The sequence below is a fragment of the Drosophila gunungcola genome, assembly GCF_025200985.1.
Source record: "Drosophila gunungcola strain Sukarami chromosome 2R unlocalized genomic scaffold, Dgunungcola_SK_2 000004F, whole genome shotgun sequence".
Lineage (NCBI taxonomy): Eukaryota > Metazoa > Arthropoda > Insecta > Diptera > Drosophilidae > Drosophila > Drosophila gunungcola.
The window spans coordinates 156,127-169,957 of NW_026453167.1; the positions used below are offsets into that span (position 1 = coordinate 156,127).

A 13,831-nucleotide genomic window follows, 5' to 3' on the forward strand; every position below is an offset into this window, starting at 1 on the left:
GGTGTCTTAAATTTATATTGTTAAGATTTATGTTATATTTACATATTTTAAGAACATAACGATTTTTGAAAACCAAGCCTAAATTGGTTTTCAAAAATGGTTCAAAACTTATACTGAAATATGATCAGTTGATGTACCTGTTTTTCCAAACTACTTTTTTTCCAATCTGAATTAGAGTGAAAAGTAAATGTTAGTTAAATGTCATTGCTTGTTAAAGCTGTTAAATAATAAAATCAAATTATTTAAATATGTTGTTTGCAGAAATAGTTCAATTTGACGGGAAATAGCTGAGTTGGCAGCCCTGTGAAAAGTCTGTCATTTTAGAGCACTATAAAAAGAAGCCAACCGTTGCGTGCATTACCAACACTTGTTGCAGAACGCGCTTCTTGTGTACAATTTTGTAGAAATTTATCCAATCTGCTGCGAAATGGACGATAGCAACGTGCCCTCCTTCGTAAGTATCCCCTGGTCACAAGGTTAAGATGGTTAAGTTCACAATAAATCCTTCTAGGAGCTCGGCGATGCCCTAGCCACTCGTTGTGGCAACACACTCACCGGCGTTTTTTTGCCGGGCTCGAGGATCGCACTTAGCGCATATCGGCATGTGACGCACAGTTCGCGGGATGCCCCCACCGAGACGGCTGGCCAGGATCCGGTGCTCGTCTACCTGGCACAGGAATCCACGCTTTTCGACGAGCCGGTGCTGCGCAGCGTCTTGGCGGAGTCGAACGCCACTTTTGCCACCCTTCAGCAATTGGGTCTGCGGGCCACTCGCGCCGAGTATGTGAAGTTATCGAGGGTATACCGGAGCATTGTGCGCGCCTGCCTGGAGAAGCTTGAGCAGGCCAAGAAGTCGCCGGAGGTGCAGACGGATGAGGCACGACTGCGCCGATTCACCGATGCCATCATGGTTTTCTATGCGGCCGAATGCCTGTGGCATCTCTTCGAGATTCTCTACATCCAAAACAATCAACTGGTGGTACCCCAACTGCTCGACTGGGCGCGCTTTCATTCTTCGCAAGCGGAGGACCGAGCCACTGATCTGCTGCTGATGGCTGAGGAGGCCAGCGAGTCGGATAACTACTGGAGCATCCTCAAGTCGCTGATCATGCTGGGCGTAATAGACGTGACGCGCGCCATTCTCTCACAGAATCGCAAGGCTGGGCAGCCGGCCTTTAAGGCGGCCGAGCTGATCCTCAAATCCATGCCCGTGTACCAAGAGGGCTATGCCCTGCAGAAGTTCCACTCGCAGTGGGAGTACTGGCACGTGGACACGGAGCGTAAGATCCAGACCGGTTTATTCGCCACTGAGCCAGAGCTGGAGCAAATCTTGCGACTGGTCACCGGCAACAACGAGCAGTGGGATGCTGCCATCAAGGAGTCCAAGGATTGTTATGAATACCTGCCGGGATACCTGCTCTTCACGAAGCCCACCTGCAAACCCTTCGAGCTGAGAATTGCAGCCTCCAATTGGCTGAACCGCTGGCATCTGCTGCGCCCGGAAAAGGAGCAGACCAGCATAAACCGCATGATTGCGCAGCTAATGGATCACGATATAAGACTGTTCATATACGAAGCCCAGAAGCTGAACGATACACACTGGTTCTCCACGCACCTGATTGATCTAATCCACCATTGCGGTCAGCTAAAGAGCTACTTTGACCAGAACAACATGTGCGTTTCATTTGGATTTAAATTTGATTTACTCAAAATATAATATGTTAAATTTATGCCCCACAGAGATCTGCCGGCCCTGCGTCACTCAATGATCTACGAGTATGGCAGCTATCTGATGACTTCGCACAATCTGTGGCAGTTGGGCTTCGACTATCTAGACTGCTGCAAGCAGGAGGGCCAGGCGGCCATCGAGCTCCTCCTGCCCCGCATCACTTTGCGCAGTGAGCGGCAGGCCACCAAGCTGATCAACCTGGCCAGACAGCGTGGACTCAAAGGCGTTGAGCAGGAGATCTGCAAAGTACTATCAAAGCGTTCCTACGATGCAGAGCGTTACGGCAATGCCCTGGAGTGGGCCATTCGCTCCAAAGACTTGCTGCTGGTCACAGCGGTTGCGGATTTCATTTTGAAGGTGATTAGTGAAAAGTTCTGCATATATATTTAAGGCTAATTGGTGGTCCTTCTCATAGCATTACTCGAGGACCGGAAATATGCTCTGCCCGGACACCATAGCCAATGTGGGAGGCCGAATGTTTATCTCACCACGCTTGGTTTTCCTCTCCAAGTATTATGAGTTCTACGAATTCTATAGAACGCGCGATTTTATGTCTGCCTCTGAGCTTTTGGTGAATCTGCTGCAATCCAGAATCACCCCAGACTAGTAAGTCAATTTGTTTATAATCTAAACGATCTTAAACCAGGCTGTCTTTAATTAGTTTCTGGCCCTCATTGCTCATTGATGCCATGCCACTGCTGGAGTCAAAAGATCAAACAATTTTAGCCAAGGAAACGGTGGCCATTCTTCATCATGTTGAAACTGAACTGGTGCCCATCATCGAGCGCGACGTGTCCAAATATGGCAAAGTAAGTTTAATACTGTGGTATTTAAGTTATTTATTGCTAATCCATGACATTCACAGCACCACACAGAGACTGTGTTCAAGGACTACCGGGTGGAGAACGTCGATGAAATCCTGAACCTCATGCGCTTGGCCTGCGCCCGCAATTTGGCCAGGGCATTGATCACTGAAAACACTATGCCGGTGGCGTGATTTTGAATGCATTTTTAGTGTAATTTATTTTGTATTTTTCGCTTTTCCAATACATCGTAATTTGTTATAGATTGTATGCATTGCTAACTTGTATTCATACGCATTTTGCTTATATCTTGTGCCTCTTTGCTCTTTATTGTACCAACAACACTACTTGACTGGCTGTTGCCCTTTGACTAAAAGGAAATCCAAGCTGCTGGGGGCTGGAGGGATGTTAACAGTACGCATTTTAAAAAGATAACACAATCTGCTGGCTCCCAAAACGAGTGGTGTCCCCAGCAAACTAAACTAGTGTAAACGGCATAGGTAAATCTATAGGAGCATACCTTTCTCTCATGGAATCGGCTAGGCGACAAATCAAAACTGCTTAGGCCAAACTTAAAACAAGATTAAAATCAATCACTACGAAGTACTTTAGCTGCACAGAAAGGAAGTTTACACACGTGTATGTATACGAGACGCACCTACGAACTATTAAACAACGCCCAGAGCTCAAGGGTAGTACACATAAGTATATTATGCATATACGTGGATATATGTTTATATCTGTGGGTATGTATATAATTACTATATAGTCTGGTTGGTAATTGTTATGAGAATCGCACGGCCTTGTACAAATGTTCGGTTACTACGTACGGAATTACAATTAAAGTCGCTTTTGTCTCTGGCTTGGCCCTCGGACCGCCAACGGCATTAAAAAATATATCATTCGCTGGGTAAAAACAATAGAAACTAAACTAGACTTAGATGAGTTGCCGCCGGGGTGGTTCTTCATCATCATTCTAATGCTTAACAAACGTTTCTCCTACTCATTTGTTTTGCAAAATCCGCATCCTCAGTCAATCACACCAGGCAACAGAAAATAATTTAAATAATCAAAACATTTATGCTTATTAAGATTCCAATCCCGAACTGACAAATTTTATCTCTATGAAAATAAGTTGCAAAGGATAAATACAAATACTATACGTTTGCTATACAAATAAACAAAATTTTGCAACGATTTAAGAGTATAAGGGACTTTAAGGTTCGTTCTGGTTTCACAAGGGGTATAAAATGCCCATAACTTTTAAATTTGACGAGTTATTAAAAATAAGAGTATTTAATAGAAGCTATTGTAAATTGTCAGAACGAAGCGTAAAAAACAAAGTATTTAAAGTAGGCAAAACTCAAAGTGGCTATACAACATTAAGCCCCTTTTAAAACTTCATTTTCAAAATATTTCAAAAAAATATCACTAATAAGGTGACAACTAACTAAAACACATTTGAAAGTGAAATTAAGTAAAAAGAAAGTTAAGTAAGAGCTTTTTATAAATGTGCTAAAGCTACATTTACTGATCAGTAAAATACGTTGCATGAAAGGCTGCCACTGATTAGTAAATATAGCTCTAGATCGTTAATGTACTATAAATAAAGGCTGATGGCAGTTCGAGACGGAAGATCATGTTGCCTAGCGCGTGCATCGAGGGACAGACAACGCCACTTGAGTGTCTCGCTTATCCTACGCCCAATATTGGTTAATTATGTGAGTCTGAGTGAAAAGGGGGTGTCTAATTATGCTTCGCCGCGGTGCTCGTCGTGCCACTCGTCGACACCGAGGCTGTGGTGCTGGCTGCAGCGGTGGCAGCCACAATGGCACTGCTGCCCGTGATCGATCCCAGCCTTGAGAGCGAGGGCTCCCGCTTGGGCGGTACTATTGGCTTGATCGGTATGGGTGGCGGAGCTCCACGGGCTCCCGCCGGTGGCACGGTGACTGGTGGCACGGCAATGGGCACAGGATGGGGATGCGGTGGTGTGGCCGTCTGGTCGAGGGCAGCTGCCGCAGCCAAAGCAGCGTACTTGCCACCTGGCGCCCGCTGGATGGTGGCAGTGGGCTGCATCTTTGCCGGCGAGGGTGAGGGTGGCGCCACCAGGGGCACGGTGACAGTAGCAATTGTCTCCACGGATGCAGTGGCTGGTCCGACGCTCGAGATGATGCTGCTGCTGCTGCTGCTGGTGGTGTTGTTCGTGGTGCTGGTTGTGTGGTTGAGCACGGCCGACAGTGGTGCTACTGCTGCTGTGGCCGTGCCCGTGGGCGCCGTTGCGATTCCAGCGCTCCGGATGTTCTGGCCTGGCGCTATGGAGCGGGCAATGCCGGTCTGTGGTCCCGAAACCGGCATGCTGCTCACCGTGGCGGTTGGCTGCACGATCTTGGCGATGTTCACCATGGGCGGCGTGGCACAGGCGTCGTCTGCAAAACGCGGAGATAAGATTAGCATTCGGTTGGGTCTAACTTAGTGTACAACACTAGATCTTCGGAGCTCCGAGAAGAGCTGGCCCCGTCAGAAGCCCACATAATTGGACTGGCTTCTAGCGGGGCCTAGCTTGTGTGGAAATGTTTCGGCATGGTTGTGAAAACACTACGGAGGGACGCCACTGGTGTCAATTGGCTACGTTCTGGCAGTTTTGTCAGGGTGCTCCAATGACCGGGAGTGTGCTAGCGTGCGGGGTGAACGTGCGGATGCGTGATCTTTGAGGTTGGTGGTGCAACGACGTGGTGTGCACGAGGAACATCACAAAACAAAAAACAAATCACCTTGCAATTGCGTAACATTTTTTCTAACAAAAGATTTCGGCTTCAAGAGGAGTTCGAAAAAAAAGTAATATATATATAGAGTTAAAGTTTGTATATAGAAAATTATAAAAAGGGCAACCATATATAATTACAACAGCCAGTTTCCAGCCTCGTCTGGCTCACTCACCGCTGAACTGTCGCGCCTTGGCGGCGGCCACCGATGATGAGCCGCTGCCCCCCAGTGGCTGCTGCTTTTTCAGAGCCTCATGCTCGCTGCGGAGGGCATTGAGTTCCTGCTCCAGTTCCTTGACCCTGGAGTAGGGAAAATACACACATTACTTAGTTAAGTGATTAGGTTTAGGGGTGCAGTTTGACCAACCGCAGTTCCTCCTTGGCCAGTTTGGCAAAAAGGGCTTTGCGCTCCAGCTCCATGGCTTGGGTTTGCTTCTCCAGCTCCTCCTCCATGCGCAGGGACTTTTTGCTCTCCTCCTCGAGGCCTTCGGCTATGGTGTCCGAACGCTGCTTCTCCTCGGCCAGAATTTGTGCCAGATCCTCAGAACGTTTGCCTGCAAGTCAGTGGGGGATTAGTGATTGAGCTACTAAGATCAGATAGATGAGACCCATACACACCCTCTTCTATGTACTTCATTAAGATCTTCTTGCGCTCCGCAATCAGCAGCAGCACAATCTGCTTCTGCCGGTTGCGCTCGTACTCGAGCGTCTCCTGCAGCTTTTTCAGGTCCTTCTCCATCTTGGCCACCTGGGCGCGCTCCTCCTCGAGGTCCTGCTTTAGCTTGGTGCGCTCCATCTCCAGGCCGTAGGTAATGTCATCGCCCTGCGCCGTGGTGTGTTCATGCTTGCGCTTCTCCTCCTCCAGTTCCTGCAGCATCCTCTGGTTGTTCTCCAGCGATTCGGTCAGTATGTTGACCATGCGCACATGCGTGGCCCTCTGCTTGCTGACCATTTGATACTGCTGCTCCATCTGCTGCTCGATGATCTGGCGCACCTCCATTTCGGCCTGTGCCGCCTGTGTGGATGACTCCCGGGAGATGAGGTTCCCGTTGAGGGCTATCTTGTCCCGGAATATGGCCGCATACGGATCGTTGGGCTGCAGCCGCTTTGTCCGCAGCTGGGCAATGAGTTGCTTCACCCGCTCGTTCCTCAGAGCGGCAATGCAGACATCCCGTGCCTGCAGCTCGCCCTCCAGATAGTATAGCATTTTGACCAGCTCGTTGTGCGGCAGCTCGGCTCGAGAACGTCCATTGGTGGTATTGATGACATTGGTGGCCACGACCGGTGGCACTTTGTGCACCACTCCGGGACCCGGTTTCATGGTCTGGAACTCGTGATTGGCACTCACGGTGTCGCTGCTGCCCGAGGCAGCGGATCCGGAGCAGTTCTCCATGGCCATGCCGTACTCTGCATCCGGAGCAGGTGCCTCCGCGAACGTCTCCGCGTTCGAGTTCTGCTCCATTTGCCCCGACTCCTGATTCCCGATTGCGGTTGTCCCAACTCCCGATTTCCGATTTCCGCCTCCTCGCGGCTCACAGCATACAAAAAAAAGTGTTTGGTGCGTCGCAGTAGGCCAACTGCTTTAAAGTCTCGATCTCCCTGTAACAATTCACTTCCTGTTTATCTACTTTCCAGCCCTGCTTTTCAGTGGCTTTTACGCACCCAGCAATCGCACCTGCAATCAAGAAATTATCTTGTAAATTCTTTGTCAATTTGTTGCCGTGAAAAACTGGATACTTTAGCAGTGTTGGGAAGAGGCTGCAAAAGGTGTAGCGGAGGAACAGTGCTGCAAAGCGGTGAAAGCAAGGACCTAACTGCTTGGCGCCATTGCAGGAATTTTAAAACGGTTCAAAAAAAACCGTGTAAATTAACTAAAAACATTTTAATAAATAAGTTTTCATTTTTAAGCTAAATTTATGTTTTCTTAATTATATCACATTAAGAGATCAAGCTGACAGTAAATTTAAAATTTTATTGCAGTTTAAGTGCTAGTTTTGGTTTTGCAATTCACTTTTCTTTAAAGAATAGAAAAATATAACTTATTTATTTATAGTGGAGTTTATAGTTCCAGCATAAAGGAAACCCAGCAAGATTTTGAATTTTATTTTAATATAGTTAGATTTTTTAGTTTTCTTACATAATAGTAAAAAACCACAAAAAAGACTTTTTTCAATATAGTTAATTTTTTATTACTTCATTTTGTTTGAGTGAAAATGTATATTTTTATTTCCATCCTAACCTAACCTAGTTCAAAACATCGTATAAACAAACCCAACAATCTATAACAATGTCCAAGACTTTATTTTTTAAAAACAAAAGGCTTTGTGGTGTTGTAGGCCAGAGAATACCTTATGTGCTTGCCCACTAACCGATCCACCAGTGGTATCAGGGCAGGTTCACGCCTATAAATGCCAGCAGCCTGTGGCGTCCACGCACGCAGACGACACTCGGAATGCCCGGAAGGCAGGAGGAATCCCATCCAGCCAGCAGAGCTCAGGGTAATATCACAGTTCAACCTTCCCTCATTCCGACCCTCATTGAACAGCACAATATCACCGTCTTTGCACTGCAATCCGGGCCAGCGTTGCAGGCGATCAGGCTTCGAAAAATCCTCACTGGTCATGGGCACTCCCAGAAAAGGAGTTCCCAGATATCTGTTGTAGACCTTTTCAGCCGCCTGGGTGTCTGCTATCAGCACGGGAAGATTCTCAGAGGCGAATACAAACACCTTAAGCCAGTCAAACTTTTTCCTTGAACTAGTTATGTCCAAAAGATCTAGGCGGGCGAGGCCACCGAGGAAGATGCTCATCTGGGGACGGAGGCGAAAAGCTCTGGGGCGGATCATCGTCGAGGGCTGCAGCTTCACCAGTTCCTCCGCTGTGAGCAGGGGTGTCAACTGGTCGGGCTGCATAACTCCGGGAGTGTCGTAGACCCAGCGCGCCTCCTTGTACGCCTTCTGGCGGTCGTTCAACGTGGTTATGGGCTTGGAGCCACCGGCCATGGCGAAGGCATCGCTGATATCGTCGCGCCGATCGAAGGTGCGTCCAACGGTGGCCACCGGTTGGGCAGCTCCAGTCGCTCCCGTTTCTCTGGCCACTGCGCGACGTTCCTTCTCCATTGCTGCCTTCTCGCTGCGCTCCGAAACTAGTCTCTTGAATCGCTGGTAGACCCGATCACCGGATGGACGCAAGATGGGAAACCGCAGCAGCTGCAGTGTGGTGCCCGGCCAAGGACAAGTGGTGGCCTTGCGCACCAGGTCACTGGCCTCCGGGCGGCAATAGTCCGAGTTGAGCAGGATATTGAACAGCGTGCTCTTGCCCACATTGGTGCAGCCCAGAAGATAAATATCTCCCTTGTGGGCCCACGTTTTGTGGAGCTGGGTGATGAGCTCCTCGATTCCATAGCCCGTTTTGGCCGATATCAAACTGACATTCTTGATATTTAGCCCATCGCCGCCGCCGTGCTTGATGAACTCCCGCTGCAAGGTATCCTTTATGTGCTGCAGGTAGGCATTGGAATCGCGTGGCAGCAGATCCACCTTGTTGCCCACGAGGAAGACGGGTCGCTTTGCGCCCAGCACATGTTGCATGCCCGGCCAAATGGAGCTGGGAAAATCGAGCAGGTCCACCAGCACAATGGCCAGTGCATATTTGTCCCGGATGCGGGATATGGTGTCCACATATGTTGATGGAGCCACCTCCACGTCCAGGGCAATATTATAGTGGTTTAGGAAGTGGCACCGCTTGCAGGTGATGGTCTGGAGCTCTTGTCGTGTCCTCCCACGGAATATTTCACTGGGAATATAACCGGGCAGGGAGGAACTTGAGCAGTGCAAGTTGGCGCCGCATCCGCTGCAGGGAACTTTGGAGGCGGCAATCGCGGGATCCGGAGTGCCCTGTTTGTCCGCAGCATCGGGGCCACCCTGGTAGAACTCGTAGTCGTCCATCCAGTCATCGGGAAAGGCCGGCAAAGCCTCGGGAACAAGGAATGATGGTTTTACTTTGGTCTCCAAGACGGAACTGTAGTGAATGTGCTCGTGATTTTGGTAGCGCTCCCTGGCCAACAGCCACGCCTTCTGGCGCGCACTTTGTCCCTCGTCGGCGGCCGTATTCTGCAGTCTCTTACATTGTGAATAAACATTTTTATTTATTGTTTTATATAAACGCCGCGAGGTCTTCAACATTTTGTAATTGTAATTCCAACGCCAGCAGCTTAAGTCTGTCAAACTATCGATTGCACTATCGGTAATATCGATAATCAGCCGGCACCTCCTAAAAAAGCTCGACCAACACCGATATTCCCTAAAATATCCAGTTTGCCCCTAAAGTTAAACTCATGATAAATATAAAAAAAAACCTTTGGTAGAATTATTAGTTCGGTTTTTTTTTCATTCGATGCGTATACAAAAATGTATTAAATAATTATTTATTATCACTGTCAATTATGGAAAACAGCTTATTATCGAACTCAGTCTTGTAAACTTCTTAGCTTTTAACACATTCCATTCAATTCTGTCAAATTTCTTTTAAATCCTTTTAACGCATTTTAAAACGGCGCCGATCGACAGTTACCGATAGTTGCTTTGCCAAACCATGCAGCCTTAGACTGTCAAACTATCGATTGCACTGTCAGTGCACACGGTCTAAGGCTAAAGGCTTCAAACCCACAACTGTGTTGCAAAGCATGCAACGACAGTGTTGTAGGCTGACAAGCACAAACTCATTGGTAATCAAGGAAAGAGAAAGAGAAAAAGAAAAAAAGAAAGCAGCGTTAGCGAGAAAGCAGAGGTGAGTCGAGTGCGGGACAAAAAAGCGTGTATGTATTAAAATTGAAACAAAAAGATCTAGAAAAGAATACGAAAACCAACAAAGAAAGTAAAATATTAATTAATAACAATGCTGCGGCAGGCGATTTACGCATCGCTTTGGTAAAAGTACAGAGTACACGCTGAGTAAAACGCAGCAGCGCACAGAAAATAAAATGATTAGGAAAGTGTGTGGAAAAAAGACACAAGTGTATGTGAACGGTGGCTGTATGTGTGAGTGCTGCTGCGTGTATACGAAATAAAAAGTAACGCGAAGCGCGACCTAATTTTAACCAAATATTACAATAATATTTGCATAAACAAAGGTGGTGCAATTAAAGGCGGACTAAAGCAGGGACGCCAGTCATTTTCCCGACGCTTCCGTTGTTGTTGCTCCTGCGGCATGCCCCGAAAAGTTGCCGCCGCCATTGTCTGCGGTAAAAGAGGAAGCCCAGACTCCCACACTTTTCCGCACAGTGTAGAGTTCTTCCCAAAAAGTCTGATTGAGTAATGCAATAACAACAATACTCAATTTTTGAGAGTGTTGCAACTTTCGTTGGAACTCGTTTCCAACTGTTGTTGTCGCCCGCTCACTTACTCGCTCGCTCCTTTCCATTCTGTTGTTACCAATACTGGTCTTTAAGAAGCAACAACACAAAAGATTAGTGCAATTTCTTGCTGGGTGGAAAAATCAATAGTTCGGAAATTAGACAACTTTCAACATCCACGATTCAACGAAATGCATTCACAGCCTAGAAGAAGCTACCGATAACCCCGGGCGTAAGAGCAAGCGAGATAGTTGCTTAGTCACACACACACACTCACACTTATGCAGCTGAAATTTCCAGCGATGTCTGCTCAAAGTTGTTGTTGTTGTAATGTAATTGCGAAATCATAACGGCAGTTGAAAGTTGAGAGCGCTTAGCCAAAGTAAACGCGCTAGTGTTAGTGAGAGAGACAGTGTAAAAGCTTAAGCCCTGATGAACTCTGAATGCCCTTCCTCGCCGCCCACACAAATAAACATCAGCCGGTCGCAACTGTAGCGCATCTGAGAGTCGCATCGGCAACATCATGCCACAAGAAGGAAAACACATGTTGGTCGCACAGTGGGATGGAGTGGGTGCAGGCTGAGCACAAAGTTACACCATGGAAATGCGAATGCAGCCGCCATTTTGGTTATTTTGGGTTCCAAAAACTCGAGAATGAATGTAATTTTAATACAGGGCCTAATAATAGATTGCCGTCGACAGCTGCTGTGAGTTCTGATCCACTGTACCATGCCAGACTCAAGATTCAAATAAGCAAAGCAAATTACTGAAATGCAGAAATTGCCTTGAAAAGTGAAAGGCAGAGCGCGAGCGACGATTTGATATTTTTGCCTCTTTGCTTAACCTTTGCGGGCAGCTGTTTGTTGTTGTTGTTTAGCTAAAGCGCTGGCTCAGCACTTTGACATTTTCCAGCTTATACTAACACAACCGCACGGAGCATTCCAAATTCCCATTTCCATTACAACGCCGCTGCACATGCGCCGAGGCAATTTTTTGGTTTTTAGAATAAATTTTGTAATTTGCCAAAGAGGCTCTCTCGTATTACTACTAATTTCGCCAAGCTTTTATTTGTTTGCCAGTCCCTAATGTTGTTTTTTTTTTTTGCGTTGATTGCAGAGTGCCGCGAAGAAACCCAATCGAAAACCCACGGATTAAGTGGTCTGCTTCAAATTAAGCCCAGCTAACGGTGAACCTTTCGGCCACAAGTCCAAATTAAGCCTCCACCCCCAGAATTAAATCCGGAGTGCGTCGCCCCCACCAACAAAAGCTTCTTCATGATGTCGTCGGATCAACAGTTCTTTCTGAAATGGAACGATTTTCAAACGAATATGGTGACCTCGTTCCGTCACTTGCGCGACGAGAAGAGCTTCACAGATGTGAGTACCTAAACCCAAAATAAGTAATTTTGATCTTGTATTCATTCGAAACCCAGACATCAAACGTAGAATCAAATTTGCGAGCGATAGGTGTACAATTTTTCTAATTACATAAATATTTTTGTAAAAAAAAAATAGGAATAGCACATAAATAATAATTTAATTCGCATGAGTTTGGATTTTAAGTTCGACTGTAATTGGCTATTCTCAGGGGCGAACAAAGTTTTACCATGCTAGTCTTGGCCCGGTTAGCTCTTGGCCGCCCCTTGCCGAGGGTCAGCCACCGGCTTAGCCCTCACTTTGTCTGGCTACCTGGCCCTCACGCTTATTTTTCTATACATTTTTCTTTTACCTGTTTCTTTGTTCTTGTTCGCTTGACGTTTTCATTACGAGTTTGGGTGCTGTGTTTTGGGGAAAAATGTCTTACGCATTTTACTGATTTCCCAATGCTTAATGTTTACAGGTAACACTCGCCTGCGAGGGCCAAACCTGCAAAGCACACAAAATGGTGCTTTCTGCTTGCAGTCCCTACTTCAAAGCGCTGCTGGAGGTGAGTTTGCTTCTTGAAAAATAAACCATTTGCTAACGTTGTATTTTGTTATTTGCAGGAGAACCCATCGAAGCACCCGATTATTATCCTGAAAGATGTCTCCTACATCCATCTACAGGCTATACTGGAGTTCATGTACGCCGGCGAGGTGAACGTGTCCCAGGAACAGTTGCCAGCATTTCTTAAGACCGCCGATCGCCTCAAAGTGAAAGGCCTGGCAGAGACACCCAGTTCAATAAAGCGGGAGGGTTGATGGTATTAAACAATAAACATAACAAAACAAAAATACATAAAAAAAACAACAACCAACTATAAGAAACTTATATGTATGCAAGAAACAAAATTCCAACAAGAGAAGAAGAAAAAACATAACGAGAACGACATTTGGTATACAAATTCACGTAAAAGTACACTAGGAGGAAGAAGAACACCAACAGAGAAACAACACAAAGCTGACAGATTGAAATGATTAGCCTGTAAAGTAAAGGTGGTGGCCAAATCCACCCGCCCACAACCACCCACACCCATTCACTCACATCTGACCTTCCGATCTGCAAAAAACCGATGCCCCCACAGAACTTGATATGAATTGTGTATTCGTTTGATTTCTGCATAAAATAGTTTGTAATATATTATTAACAACTACAAGAAACAAAACACACCACTCTGTATAAATGAAACGATATGGACAGCCCCTAAACAACGCAAAACAAAAAAGAAAGCGCACTTTTGTAAAGTAATTAAAAAGGATTCATTAAAAATACATAAAGATAATTATAAATATAGTATGAAATGTGCAAGTAGATGGATAAAAAGCCGCACCGGGCGCGAATATTACAACACATTCGGTTAGTTTTTAAGCCACTAACTAAAAACCCCAGACAAGCCACGCCCCCAAACAGACAAACTCATTTTCATCTATACTTAAACAATAAAATAGAAACAAATGCAAAATTGTACTTTAATTTTTTTTGTGTGTGGACTTAAGCACCCTATTTTCAAATTTTCTAACATACAAGAGATATATAATAATAACAAACGAAAAGAATGTTTCAATGTGAAGCTATCAATTCTACTTAGCTTAAACAAAAAAATAAGAAAAAACGATAGAATGAAAAATAAAACTTGAGTAAAAAACTATACTTGAATATTATTACATAAAGTAAAATATTTATATGTATGTATATGTATACATGTGAGCATAGATTTAAACAACTACGGTAAATAAACAATAATTCCAAAAAAAAAATGGTCAAGTC

At 45.8% G+C, this 13,831-nt stretch overlaps 4 protein-coding genes across 10 annotated transcripts; 2 read left to right on the plus strand and 2 right to left on the minus strand.

The window, feature by feature from the left end:
• The first annotated feature begins 249 nt into the window (after nt 1–249).
• Nucleotides 250–2,819, plus strand: LOC128253767 (nuclear pore complex protein Nup75). The gene is made up of 6 exons (XM_052982438.1): nt 250–454; nt 512–1,674; nt 1,741–2,086; nt 2,145–2,335; nt 2,391–2,538; nt 2,595–2,819. Exons 1-6 carry the CDS (start codon nt 428–430, stop codon nt 2,724–2,726), a joined length of 2,007 nt encoding a protein of 668 aa, XP_052838398.1. The 5' UTR covers nt 250–427; the 3' UTR covers nt 2,727–2,819.
• A 719-nt stretch (nt 2,820–3,538) lies between these two features.
• Nucleotides 3,539–7,109, minus strand: LOC128253769 (CTTNBP2 N-terminal-like protein). Of its 5 annotated transcripts, none has more exons than XR_008267485.1 (5): nt 5,913–7,056; nt 5,662–5,848; nt 5,470–5,594; nt 3,933–4,958; nt 3,539–3,894 (listed from the first exon to the last, which is right to left on the minus strand). XR_008267485.1 is itself a non-coding variant. In XM_052982441.1 (5 exons), exons 2-5 carry the CDS (start codon nt 6,754–6,756, stop codon nt 4,279–4,281), a joined length of 1,836 nt encoding a protein of 611 aa, XP_052838401.1. In that variant the 5' UTR covers nt 6,757–6,969; nt 7,032–7,109; the 3' UTR covers nt 3,539–4,278. The 5 variants fall into 5 exon arrangements, 4 of the variants coding, with proteins under 4 accessions (XP_052838401.1, XP_052838400.1, XP_052838402.1 ...); XM_052982441.1 differs by having other exon boundaries at nt 3,539–4,958; nt 5,913–6,969; nt 7,032–7,109; XM_052982440.1 differs by having other exon boundaries at nt 3,539–4,958; nt 5,913–6,893; nt 6,957–7,062.
• Nucleotides 7,110–7,520: 411 nt separating this feature from the next.
• LOC128254119 (nitric oxide-associated protein 1) lies at nt 7,521–9,515 on the minus strand. The gene has a single exon (XM_052982949.1). It carries the CDS (start codon nt 9,475–9,477, stop codon nt 7,594–7,596), a length of 1,884 nt encoding a protein of 627 aa, XP_052838909.1. The 5' UTR covers nt 9,478–9,515; the 3' UTR covers nt 7,521–7,593.
• Nucleotides 9,516–9,923: 408 nt separating this feature from the next.
• On the plus strand, nt 9,924–13,526 carry LOC128253855 (longitudinals lacking protein-like). Of its 3 annotated transcripts, none has more exons than XM_052982544.1 (4): nt 9,924–10,081; nt 11,763–12,022; nt 12,486–12,572; nt 12,631–13,526. In XM_052982544.1, the coding sequence occupies exons 2-4, from the start codon at nt 11,921–11,923 to the stop codon at nt 12,823–12,825; spliced, it is 384 nt and encodes a 127-aa protein (XP_052838504.1). In that variant the 5' UTR covers nt 9,924–10,081; nt 11,763–11,920; the 3' UTR covers nt 12,826–13,526. The 3 variants fall into 3 exon arrangements, with proteins under 3 accessions (XP_052838504.1, XP_052838505.1, XP_052838506.1); XM_052982545.1 differs by having other exon boundaries at nt 9,968–10,109; XM_052982546.1 differs by lacking the exon at nt 9,924–10,081 and adding an exon at nt 10,311–10,332.
• The last annotated feature ends 305 nt before the right edge of the window (nt 13,527–13,831 follow it).

Coding starts and splice junctions, on each gene's coding strand:
- LOC128253767 (XM_052982438.1), top strand. CDS start 428: ATGGACGATAGCAACGTGCCCTCCTTC. Junction 455..511: donor ATAGCAACGTGCCCTCCTTC/GTAAGTATCCCC, acceptor AAATCCTTCTAG/GAGCTCGGCGATGCCCTAGC. Junction 2,539..2,594: donor ACGTGTCCAAATATGGCAAA/GTAAGTTTAATA, acceptor TGACATTCACAG/CACCACACAGAGACTGTGTT.
- LOC128254119 (XM_052982949.1), bottom strand. CDS start 9,477: ATGTTGAAGACCTCGCGGCGTTTATATAAAACAATAAATAAAAATGTT.
- LOC128253855 (XM_052982544.1), top strand. CDS start 11,921: ATGATGTCGTCGGATCAACAGTTCTTTCTGAAATGGAACGATTTTCAA. Junction 12,023..12,485: donor ACGAGAAGAGCTTCACAGAT/GTGAGTACCTAA, acceptor TAATGTTTACAG/GTAACACTCGCCTGCGAGGG. Junction 12,573..12,630: donor ACTTCAAAGCGCTGCTGGAG/GTGAGTTTGCTT, acceptor TGTTATTTGCAG/GAGAACCCATCGAAGCACCC.
- LOC128253769 (XM_052982441.1), bottom strand. CDS start 6,756: ATGGAGCAGAACTCGAACGCGGAGACGTTCGCGGAGGCACCTGCTCCG. Junction 5,849..5,912: donor AATGAAGTACATAGAAGAGG/GTGTGTATGGGT, acceptor ACTGACTTGCAG/GCAAACGTTCTGAGGATCTG. Junction 4,959..5,469: donor CAAGGCGCGACAGTTCAGCG/GTGAGTGAGCCA, acceptor CGCGTTTTGCAG/ACGACGCCTGTGCCACGCCG.